The sequence below is a fragment of the Heptranchias perlo genome, chromosome 13 (genome assembly GCF_035084215.1).
Source record: "Heptranchias perlo isolate sHepPer1 chromosome 13, sHepPer1.hap1, whole genome shotgun sequence".
In the NCBI taxonomy this organism is placed as follows: domain Eukaryota; kingdom Metazoa; phylum Chordata; class Chondrichthyes; order Hexanchiformes; family Hexanchidae; genus Heptranchias; species Heptranchias perlo.
Genome location: NC_090337.1, coordinates 8342240 through 8354065, shown reverse-complemented (window position 1 = coordinate 8354065; position 11826 = coordinate 8342240). Strand labels below are relative to the sequence as shown.

General features: G+C 41.7%; 1 protein-coding gene across 1 annotated transcript; it reads right to left on the bottom strand.

The window, feature by feature from the left end:
- Positions 1 to 238: 238 nt before the first annotated feature.
- LOC137331253 (extracellular calcium-sensing receptor-like) lies at positions 239 to 10999 on the bottom strand. The gene is made up of 6 exons (XM_067994915.1): positions 9836 to 10999; positions 8353 to 8644; positions 7196 to 8020; positions 5341 to 5568; positions 1347 to 1470; positions 239 to 1254 (listed from the first exon to the last, which is right to left on the bottom strand). Exons 1-6 carry the CDS (start codon positions 10042 to 10044, stop codon positions 353 to 355), a joined length of 2580 nt encoding a protein of 859 aa, XP_067851016.1. The 5' UTR covers positions 10045 to 10999; the 3' UTR covers positions 239 to 352.
- Between the last annotated feature and the right edge of the window lie 827 nt (positions 11000 to 11826).

Here is an 11826-nt window from a genome sequence, read left to right as displayed (position 1 = left end):
GCCATGATTTGATTGAATGGTGGAGCAGGCTCGAGGGGCCGTATGGCCTACTCCTGCTCCTATTTCCTATGCTTTTATGTTCTAACAGAAATGTGCTTACGATATCGCCAGAAGTACGGAATTTTCGTAAATGCATGAATGGTGTTGCTGCATACAGCGACCAACGAATTCTCACGCGAAATTGTTTAAATACAATAAATAGTATTTAATTACGATTAAACATTGATAGTTAACTTTGACAAATATTCTTAAAATTGATCCGTTTCATACGTATCATACACAGTTAGATCAACTAGGACTATCTATTATTCATTATGCATCTAACAATTCCTAAACCTATTCAAGATTGCCTTCAGCGCGTTCTATCCATCACACATTTCCTCGTGTTATTTTCCGGTTTCAGCAGAATAATGTAACATTTAGGAGCAAAAATGCATACAAGCAGGCCAGAGCTAGATGCCAGAATCGCAAACACTTCCACAGCTACCGCGTACTTTCCAGGAGAGCTGATATAAGCCGGAATGAAAGTTATCCAAACTGCGTAAAATATAAGCATGCTAAAAGTAATAAATTTCGCCTCGTTAAAATTATCTGGCAGATTTCGGGCTAAAAATGCAAAAACAAAGCACGTGCTGGAAAGGAGAGCAATATAACTGCAAAAAGCAAAAAATGCTATCACAGATCCATGATCACATTCTAAAATAACAATGTCCCGATAGTATTCCGTATTCCTCAGAGGAAATGGAGGTGATGTGGTTAGCCACACGGCACATATTAAACCTTGAACGCATGTGAGGATGAAAACGCTTAAGCGTTGCTGTGTAGGGCCAAACCATCTTCTCATGTTATTGGTAGGAACCGTCGACTTAAATGCCGCCAGCACGAGAATCGTTTTGACCAAAACACAAGAGATGCTGAAAACAAATGAAATGCCAAAGGCCGTTTGCTGTAACATACAAGACCAGTCCGATGACTGCCCAATAAACGTAACTGAGCAGAGAAAACAAAGCATTATGGCGAAAAGGAGAAGGAAGCTCAGCTCGGAGTTATTTGCCTTAACAATAGGAGTATCTTTGTACTTGAAAAAAACAACAGCTATAGCTGTTGTCGTGGAGAATCCAATTAAAGCCAGCGTCAATAGTACAACTCCCAGCGTGTCTCCAAAAGTAAGAAACTCAACTTTCTTCGGTACACACTGATCTTTAACTTCATTTGACCAGTAATCCAGAGAACACCTGAAGCAATTTATGGAATCTATAATAAAATAACAAATGTTAACTTTAAGCAGTTTTTTTTAAAAAACACCATCATTCAGAGTTTATACGGTATAGCCCTGATATACACACCTGTAGTGTTACTAATCTCACCGTCAGCACATGGCGAGCAGTCAAAACAGCAAATTGGTTGGCCAACTCGGATGACTTTCCTTGTTCCGGGTAGACAGTTCTCGCTACAAATAGCCACGGGAACCTTAACATTAAAAAAATGAATTCATTTAATCCATTAGCCATTGTGAATTCGAAATCAGTTGCTCGCAGGATGAATGCGTGATATCTTCTACTGAATTGGTTCCATTTCATTTTGCCTCCACAAACCTTCTCCACTTAGTTATTATAGTTCTTGGACTAAGAATTTCTCTGGTCCCTATAGGTAGTGACATCTTAAATGCATCTGTGAATGTATCCTCTGCTCAGTGTTTAGCACCAAGAAATCATGAATTTTAAAGCAAGGAAGAGACCATGAGGCCCATCGCGCCTGTGCAGGCTTTGTGAAGGGGAAATCCAGTTAGTCTCGTCTCCCTTCCCTTTCGCATACTCTTTTATCTTTGCTTTTTCAACTATTTATCAACTTCTCTTTAAAATTTATTATTATTATGGATTCTGCTTCCATCGCTGTTTCTGGGATGGTATTCGATGTCCCAATTACCCTCCCCCTAAAAATAATGTCTCTTAACTTTCACTTTCTTCTTTTGATTACCTTAAATTCATGCAATCTAGTTACCGATTCACAGACCTGTGAAAATAATTTTCCTTATATAGCTTATCAAAACCTTTCATAGTTTTTGAACACCTCTATTGGATCTCCCCTAAACCTTTCTTATTCTTCTGAAAAGGAGCCCTGGTCTCACCTCATAATTAAAACCTTTCTAAATTATCTGGTATCGTCTAAGAGAAGGCATATAGGATTTGGCTAGAAATAGCCAAGAAGCAATGTTCATGATAGCTTTTAGGATGTCGCTTCAGGTGGCGACCAGAAAAATTCTAGTCCCCTGTATCCGCAGCAAAATGCTGCAATAGTCGCAATAAATGGGCTGAAAATAAAAATGCGCTGGGTTGAGATGTCATTCGGAATGGAACTGCCGCCAAAGTTTGCTGTCCAGCCTCACTTTAGAAGTAAAGCCATTTGGACATATTGCCAGACCACTGCTACCCATGGACTCCCTCATCACCAACTCACCACCTTCGGGAGAAAAGGGAAACGAAAGGAAAATCAGAAGGAAAAGGGAAGGCGCCTTTAGCAAAAAAAAATGGAATATTAATATTTAAAGGGCTCAGTATAACACTTCCCCCAATCCATTTTTGTGTTTAATCACTCAGTGCCTGGTGAGATAAATGTCAATCTGATAGATTTCGCATTCTTACTCATCAAGTTTGTATTTTGTTTTTGAAGTCTTCATCTTCTTTGCAACGTTCTGCGTTTTCTTTTCAAACCAACTTTCAATCCAGCAGCTAATGTGCCATTAAACTTATGAATCTTATGCTGATTTTATAGCTCAGGTACCTGTTTGAAAATGTTATCTGCTTGGGAGTCGTGGGCAGCCAGAATCGCTGAGCTATTAGTATGGTTCTTAATGAATACTTTGTGTCTGTCTTCACAAAAGCGAGGGATGGTGCAGACATTGTAGCTAAGGAGGAAGAGTGTGAAATATTGGATGGGATAAACATAGCGAGAGAGTATTCAGGGGATTAGCATCTTTGAAAGTAGATAAATCTCCAGGGCCGGATGAAATATATCCCAGGCTGTTAAAAGAAGCAAAGGAGGAAATAACCGAGGCTCTGACCATCATTTTTCAATCCTCTCTGGAAACAGGCATGGTGCCAGAGGATTGCTAACGTTGTACCATTGTTTAAAAAGGGAGCGAGGGATAGACTGAGTAATTACAGGCCAGTCAGTCTAACCTCCGTGATGGGCAAATTATTGGAATCAATTCTGAGGGACAGGATAAATCGTCATTTAGAAAGGCACAAAATAATCAACAACAGTCAACATGGATTTGTTAAGGGAAGATGATGTCTGACGAACTTGATTGAATTTTTTGAGGAGGGTCGATGAGGGTAGTGCATTTGATGTAGACTACATGGATTTTAGCAAGGCTTTTGACAAGGTCCCACATGGCAGACTGGTCAAAAAAGTACAAGCCCATGGGATCCAAGGGAAAGTGGCAAGTTGGAGCCAAAATTGGCTCAGTGGCAGGAAGCAAAGGGTAATGGTCGATGGTTGTTTTTGTGACTGAAAGGCTGTTTCCAGTGGGGTTCCACAGGGCTCAGTACTAGGTCCCTTGCTTTTTGTGATATATATTAATGATTTGGACTTAAATGTATGGGGCATGATTAAAACGTTTTCAGGTGATACAAAAATTGGCCGTGTGATTGGTAGTGAGGAGGAAAGCTGTAGACTGTAGTAAGATATCAATGGACTGGTCAGGTGGGCAGAAAAGTGGCAAATGAAATTCAATCCGGAGAAATGTGAGGTAATGCATATGGGGAGGGCAAACAAGGCAATAAATGGGACGATACTGAAAGGTGTAGTGGAAGTGAGGGACCTTGGAGTCCATGTCCACAGATCCCTGAAGGTAGCAGGACAAGTCGATAAGGTGGTTAAGAAGGCATGTGGAATACTTTCCTTTATTAGCTGAAGCATAGAATATAAGAGCAGGGAGGTTATGCTAGAACTGTATAAAACACTGGTTAGGCCACAGCTTGAGTACTGTGTACAGTTCTGGTCACCACATTTCAGGAAGGATGTAATTGCACTAGAGAGGATACAGAGGAGGTTAACGAGGATGTTGCTGGAGCTGGAAAATTTTAGCTATGAGGAAAGATTGGATAGGCTGGTATTGTTCTCTTTCGAACAGAGGAGGCTGAGGGGTGATTTAATTGAGGTGTACAAAATTATGAGGGGCCTAGATAGAGTGGATAGGAAGGACCCATTTCCCTTAGCAGAGAGGTCAATAGCCAGGAGGCATAGATTTAAAGTGATTGGTCGATGGATTAGAGGGGAGCTGAGGAACTGAGGTGGGGGTCTGGAACTCACTGCCTGAAAGGGTGGTAGAGGCAGAAACCCTCAACTCATTTGAAAAATACCTGGTTGTGCACCTGAAGTGCCGTGACCTACAGGGCTACGGACCAAGTGCTGGAAAGTGGGATTAGGCTGGGTGGCTCATTTTCGGCCAGCACAAACATGATGGGCTGAATTGCCTCTTTCTGTGCCATAAATGTTCTGTGATTCTATGATTCTATCCTCCCAACTGTGCAGGTGTTTCTAGTCAAAGTGAAGCTTTTGGGCAGTGCTGTTTACAGGCATCTACAGAGCTCTGCTCATGTGAGTTCACATTCCCATTACATTTTACCCAGACAAATAATCTTTTTGACATTCAATCGATTGCTTTATATTATAAATGAAAAAGCCTAATGTGGAAATTTACACTTGTCAATGAATTAATACCAATATACAATTTCTGATGGAGACTAAAGTGAAAGGCACAGTCCCCGAGCAATACAGAACAGGGAGATAACAGAGTTTCTCTCTGATCTGACCTCAGGCCTGGCAGTGGTAGGGATGCTAAAATTGGTAACGTTGTTCCTGGTTTAGGAAGGGGAAAATTGGCCATGCTTCTTCCACCTGATCAGTATCCGTGAACTCTGCTGGATTTTTAAAATATTAATTCTAGGGATATGGGCGTCGCTGGCAAGCCCAGCATTTACTGCCCATCCCTAGTTGTCCTTGAGAAGGTGGTGGTGCGCCTTCTCCTTGAAAAACTGCAGCCCGTGTGGTGAAGGTGCTTTTAGGTAGGGAGTTCCAGGATTTTGACCCAGTGACGACTCTTCGGTGAGCATTTTTGATCCATCTCGGTTCCAATACCTTGCAAAGTCCGATACCCTGCCAGCACTCATGCGTGAACAATGGTCAATTGGGTGAGGTCAGAGGTGGAACACCCGGAAAACGTGAGGGCAGAAAGACAAAGAAAAAATCCTGCTGACTAACTTCATTGCTAAAAGATGACATCACTGTGCCCCAGTGCGTTTCACTCCCGGTGAATTGACACACTCTGATGGATACCTTTCCTTTGCCTTGGTTCCAAACAATGGCTTTTTCATTGAGGAAAAGTTCTTGTCCAGTTGGCGCCGATCCATCATAATAACCAACTCTGGTAATCTCAGCAAGACCTTGCGCGTTCCTCTGCCAGTTTATCACGTCGTATGTAGCGACTGAATCACCGTTTGCATCAAAATAGATTTTGTCACCAGTGTTCGTTGTGAAATTCACCGAATACATGTAATGTAGCAGCTTAAGAAAAGATAAATGAAAACACATCAGTATTCGGACTGCAATCCGGAAGGGTGGATATAGATCTATTTTGTTAATTTTAAATAATCTGATGTGTTTGAGTTGAACAGTTTGTTAATTGGAGTGTTTTAAATCTCATTCATAGATGAAATCAGGAGGGAAAAAATAAATAGCGGTGTGGCATATGAACATAGGAATATAGTAACAGGGGTAGGCCATTCAGCCCCTCGAGCCTGTTCCGCCATTCAATTACATTATTGCTCACATGTATCTTAACCCTATCCACCCGCCTTGGTTCCCCAAGCCGTAGTACCCTTGCTTAACAAAAATCTCTCAATCTTAGTTTTGAAATGTTCAATTGAGCCCCCGCCTCAACAGCTTTTTGGGGGATAGAGTTCCAGATTTCCACTACCCTTTGTGTAAATAAATACTTTATGACATCACCCCTGAAACACCTAGCTCTAATTTTAAGGTTCTGCCTCCTTGTTCTGGACTCCCCCACCAGAGGAAATAGTTTCTCTCTATCTACCCTATCAAATCCTTTAATCATCATAAACACCTCAAGTAGATCACCCCACAATCTTTTATATTCAAGGGACTACAAGCCTAGACTTTGCAACATGTCCTCATAATTTAATCCTTTTAGCACCTGTACCATTTAGTAACAGCCTTCACATGCCTCAGTTTGTTAAGCACAGCTCCTCATGCAGAGAAGAGGTCAGACTTCACACATCACAGCGCCAATCCTGGTAGCGATTATATAGATTTATCAGGGAAACATCACCTGCTGAAGTGACCCACCTTCAAATAAGTAAAGACAAAGGGGAATCATTAAGCATTGATGCCTTTGCTTTCCCTCCTCCACTTTCCTATTGTTAAAGAGGCTGTACCAGCTGCGCACAAGCGACCATTCTCCGTGTGCTCGGGGGAATGGGACTAACTGGATTGCTCTTACAAAGAGCCGGCATGGGCTCGATGGGCCCAATGGCCTCCTTCTGTGCTGTAACCATTCTATGATTCTATGATCTGTATCTTAACTCCATTTACCCGCCTTGGTTCCATAACCCTTAATACCCTTGCCTAACAAAAATCTCTCAACCTCAGTTTTGAAATTTTCAATTGACCCCCAGCCTCAACAGCATTTTGGGGGAGAGAGTTCTACATTTCCATTACCCTTTGTCTGAAGAAGTGCTGCCTAACATCACCCCTGAATGGCCTAGCTCTAATTTTGGGGTTATGCCCCCTTGTTCTGCTCTATCCCACCAAAGGAAATAGTTACTTTCTATCTACCCTTTCAAATCCTTTAAGTATCTTATCCACCTCAATTAGAGCACGCCTTAATCTTCTATATTCAAGGGAATACAAGCCTAGTCTATGCAACCTGTCCTCCCATTTTAACCCTTTTAGCCAGGGTATCATTCTGGTGAATCTGCACTGCATCTGCATGATATTTGATTATTAACAAAGGTCCAATTTTCCTAACTGCCAAGGTTCAAAACTTGAAATAGTGAATTTGAAAAAAGTAAATACGATTAATTGTCAAATATTGTGATACCAGCTTCACATATCGGTAACACATCGGTATCATCATGGTGCTTGAACAATATCAAAGGTGCAATTTTCCTACCTGCCAAGGTTCAAAGTTTGAAATATCAGCGCACGAGTTATTTTTAAACGGCCCCTTTCCTTGTTCACAGGTGTTTAAATTCTGTAGTGCGTGGGCCACGGAATATACTGCTTTGTATACATTGTAGGAACCTCCATCTACAGTTAAATCAGAATATTTGTTGTTTATTTGGTTTAAGTTTTCATTGCCTGTACATTGGCGCATCTGATTGTTCTCGGCCGTCGTATTTTCCGGCCTAAAACGACATCTAAACGTCGCTTCCCAAAACTCGTTTAATAAAGTACTGCCAGGGGACATAGAAGGGCGAACTTTGAGAAGAAAATCTTGTAACCCCGTTATTTCCGCCCTACGAACTGTCGCTCCGATTGCGCCGACGAGGAATCTGGCGCTTTCTCTCGGGGGCAACAGGTTTTCTGTAACCCACGCTTCGCTTCCTATCCACTGTACGCCAGTGACGTTTTGACGAACGACTTCGGTGAGTAAAACGCGCATATCCCCAGACGAAACGAAAGCCACCACTACCTTTGTGTTCGCCATTTTAATCACCCCTACAATTTCAGTTATCTTATCCGTCGGGTCGGTTCTGTAAAATGACTCAGAGAAGGCGATGCAAATTCCAAGCTGGGCGGCATCTTCCATGAATGCTTGCATTCCAAAATGCCCATAGTCATTATTGCTGCTAATGGTTCCAATCCACGTCCATCCAAATGTGCTGACTAACCGAACCAATAGCTTGGATTGATGGTAATCGCTTGGTATGGTTCTAAAAAAGGTTCTGTATTCTTGCCTGTTACTGAGACAGGCGCAGGTGGAATAGTGACTAACCTGTGGGAAAATGGGATTGCAAATCAGAGCAGAACCGCAAGCAATTTGCACATTACCTCTTGAATGGAACAAGAAAGGAATATTGATGTGAACGCACCGAAGTATTGAGACATGATTTCAATTTAATTGCATTTAATTTTACATGCTTCGTACAATTAGTGCAAGATGCATATTAATTAATAGTGAAATATATTTAGTCTGGGAGCAAAGTCTGACATATTTAACAAAACTTCAGAAGCCATTCACCAATGTAATGTGCCTCAATGTGATATTTCTGCATTCATTTATGTAGACGTGTTCAATAAGTATATCGGAGTACGGTTCAGCATTACCACCGGGATATTAAACGGACCGAGTGTCCTTGCTACGGATATAGTCTCCGAGGATCCGTCGCTTCCAATCACAGCAGGAACAGGCGGAGATCCTCTGCAATTGGGGCTCGCAATGTCCTCTTCTTGCCCGTTCGCCAAAGCCAAGGCTGCTTTTGTGGCGATTCTAGGGGAAGCGCAATCATCGTAAATTCTGTACCCCAATGAAATATTCGGAAGCAGTAATCGGTCCCGGTTTATTTCCTCGATGGTAAATATCATAGTCTGTACGAGGCGGAAGTCCCCTATATCGAAGCTGCGAGAAAACAGAAATACTTTCACGTTAAAGTGTTTTCATATAGAAATTATTCCAATATTTCCACCGTGTTGCACAAAAAAAATCTCAGTTCTCAAAATAATATGTTACCTTTGGGGGAGATTCTAAACCTTCCTTTCGAGAACTAAACGACATCAAAATGAATTGCACCGCGGTTCAATCAGTTCATTGCAGAACTACCGTCTACTTTAGTGCATACAGCGTTATTGAACAAGGAAAATTTGGATTGGAGATGCCTATGAAATTGTTCAAATAAACTTTCATATTATCGATCTTGACTTTGTGCGATGGTGTAAAACGGGAGATAGCCAGTCGGGAGCCCGCTTTACATCTCTCCCCATTTTTATTTCCACTGGTTTCTGCATCAGACATGAAAGTGGAAGAATCAACGGAAATCGACGCCTAAGGGACTTACATCAGGTGCCTTGACCTAAGTACATTATTTGGGACTGTCAATTTGTGTCCCTTTTTTTGCAGGTGTCCCCTTTTTGAAGATGTGCCTTTGTACAGGTTTCATTGTATGTTATATTGAAAAAAATAATCTAATAGTTCCAAATGGTTTCAATTGAAAGAAAGTTCGCTGGAATCCCACCAATCCCGGAATTATATTAAAATAAAGTTCCTGAAACTTAAGTACTCCCTTTTTACTCTGTATCCTCACTGTAGAGTCATTCCACTCTCTTAGCTTTTCCGGGACCTCAAAACCGAAGGGGCTCGTTGTCCCCTTCCCTTCTACAATGTATCGACTTTTAATACCCAAGTGTAGCCTCACGTTAACATAGAATTACATAGATTACATAGAGTCTACAGCATAGAAACAGGCCATTCGGCCCAACTGGTCTATCTCCGCGTATATGCTCTACACGAGCCTCTCTCCCACCCCTCTTCATTTACTTCATCCCTTAACACTACATTTGGCTCTCCTTATCTTCCGTGCTGCTCTTTTCAGCTTTGTTGGTGCTTTGAACTATGTAGACTCGCCTTTCACCTCGTTTTCTCAATAAAAAATACAAACTTGATTTAAAATGTAACTTCGATTTAATCTCGAATGTTTAAATTCTGAATTGTGCGTTCAGACAAACAGAAGTCGCGCCTGTATATTGAGCTGCACATTGTGTGAATGGCCAGTCCTAAGAAACTGCACTAAGTCAACAGCGCGTGTTAACTAACCTTTTGCATCTTGCTTCTTTTGGTGAAAATGTATATGAAGGAATGCTCTCGAGTTTGTCCGAATGCATGTTGAATATTCCGCCCAATACGACGTCTCCGTCTTTGAACAGTTCGGGTAAGTCGAAAGTTCCAGAATGTTTGCACAATGGTTCGTCAGATCCACTCAGAGGACCCGCGGTGAATAACACGGAAAACAAAAGGAAATTCATTGCAGTGTTACTGTTCAATGATTATCTCCCGACAAAGCAATTCATTGAGCGTATATATAGAGAGAAATATATACAGTGGGGACAAAAATCCCTCGTTGCGTTCCTGCGTCGCAAGCTTCAAATGCAAAAGCTTAGACAACATTTAAAATCCCAAAAGAAATATTTTTTTCCCTAGGAACCACAGGAAGACTTATTAGCGTCGCTCGCAAACAATCATATCACATTGATTACGAATGTCCATTTATCTGAGCAGAACAAAAGTCAAGTTTGTTTTTTTTAATCAATTGCCTTCTATTAGTACAAAAATGACTTTGTATCTATTTGGGAACCACCGGAATTTTTCTTGCTATTTTATACAGAAAATGTACATTGACTTCAAAGAAAAAGAAATTCGGGCGGGATGTAAAACGGACTGCCCATATACTAATGGGGTGTAAAACCGGCTGCCCATATACTAATGGGATGTAAAACGGACTGCCCATATACTAATGGGGTGTAAAACCGGCTGCCCATATACTAATGGGGTGTAAAACGGGCTGCCCATACACTAATGGGGTTTAAAACGGGCTGCCCATACACTAATGGGGTTTAAAACGGGCTGCCCATATACTAATGGGGTTTAAAACGGGCTGCCCATACACTAATGGGGTTTAAAACGGGCTGCCCATACATTAATGGGGTGTAAAACGGGCTGCCCATACATTAATGGGGTGTAAAACGGGCTGCCCATACACTAATAGGGTGTAAAACGGGCTGCCCATACACTAATTGGGTGTAAAACGGGCTGCCCATACACTAATAGGGTGTAAAATCGTCTTCCCATACACTAATGCCTTACTGCTCAAGATGATTTTCACCCCCAATATTCACCCCCTCCATTATGGGCGCACGGTGGCTGCAGTACATCCCATCTACAGGATGCACTGCAGTAACTTACCAAGATTACTTTAACCTCACTCCGCCCTCCCCCTTGCAATTACGTTCACTGAGATGGACAAAAGCAACAATGTCACCGGAACGCCATCACCCCCAAGTTCCCGTCGAAGTCACACGCCACCCTGACTTGGACATTTATGGAGCTGTTCCTTCCTCATAACTGTATCAATGTCATCACATTCTATTGTGGAATCACCTTCACCTCAAGGACTGCCGTGGATCAAGGTCAAGACCCACAACCACCTTCTTAGGGCAACTATAGATGGCAATAAATGTGGCCTCCCCAATATTGCACACATCCCCAGAACAACTAAAAATAAATTGTTACCAACATGAAATTTTGCTCCTGATAAGTCTTTCCTGTCCTGAAATACCTGATAGTGGAAGTAAAATTCAAATTGGGCGGTAGTGCAAAGCGAGCGAGATCTAAATCGGCCGCCCGTTTTACACTCTGCCTGAATTTTTTTCCATTTCCAATTTGCACAATCGCCCAAAACAAATTTCATCCCCTGTATCTCTGCTATCTTCCTACAACTATGTGTCTCCAAACTTATCCTCGTTCTACACCATGTATTCCTATTTGCTTATATAGCCCACGTTTCCTGCTTGGTAAATTGCTTGTGTTCATCCTATCCCAAAGAAAATAAATCCCTCTTATTATCCAACTAATGCCCTATGGTTCTTATATCAATATTGTTTAAAGTAATAGTTGATTTCCAGCCATAGCACACACCAGGAGTGAAGGCCAAGTGTAGTTTTCAGGTAAATGGAGGTTAGTGGGCAAGGGATAATTGTAATAGAGTGTCCAGGTGCAATTTAGTCAATTATAAAGGATTCAGAGAAGGA

Bases quoted from the DNA above. Each gene is read 5' to 3' on its own strand.
- LOC137331253 (XM_067994915.1), bottom strand. From the start codon at position 10,044: ATGAATTTCCTTTTGTTTTCCGTGTTATTCACCGCGGGTCCTCTGAGT. The intron at 8,021-8,352 runs GTAATGCTGAAC...ATTTTCCCACAG, and splicing joins GTCCGTTTAATATCCCGGTG to GTTAGTCACTATTCCACCTG. The intron at 5,569-7,195 runs GTAGGAAAATTG...TCTTTTCTTAAG, and splicing joins CAAACTTTGAACCTTGGCAG to CTGCTACATTACATGTATTC.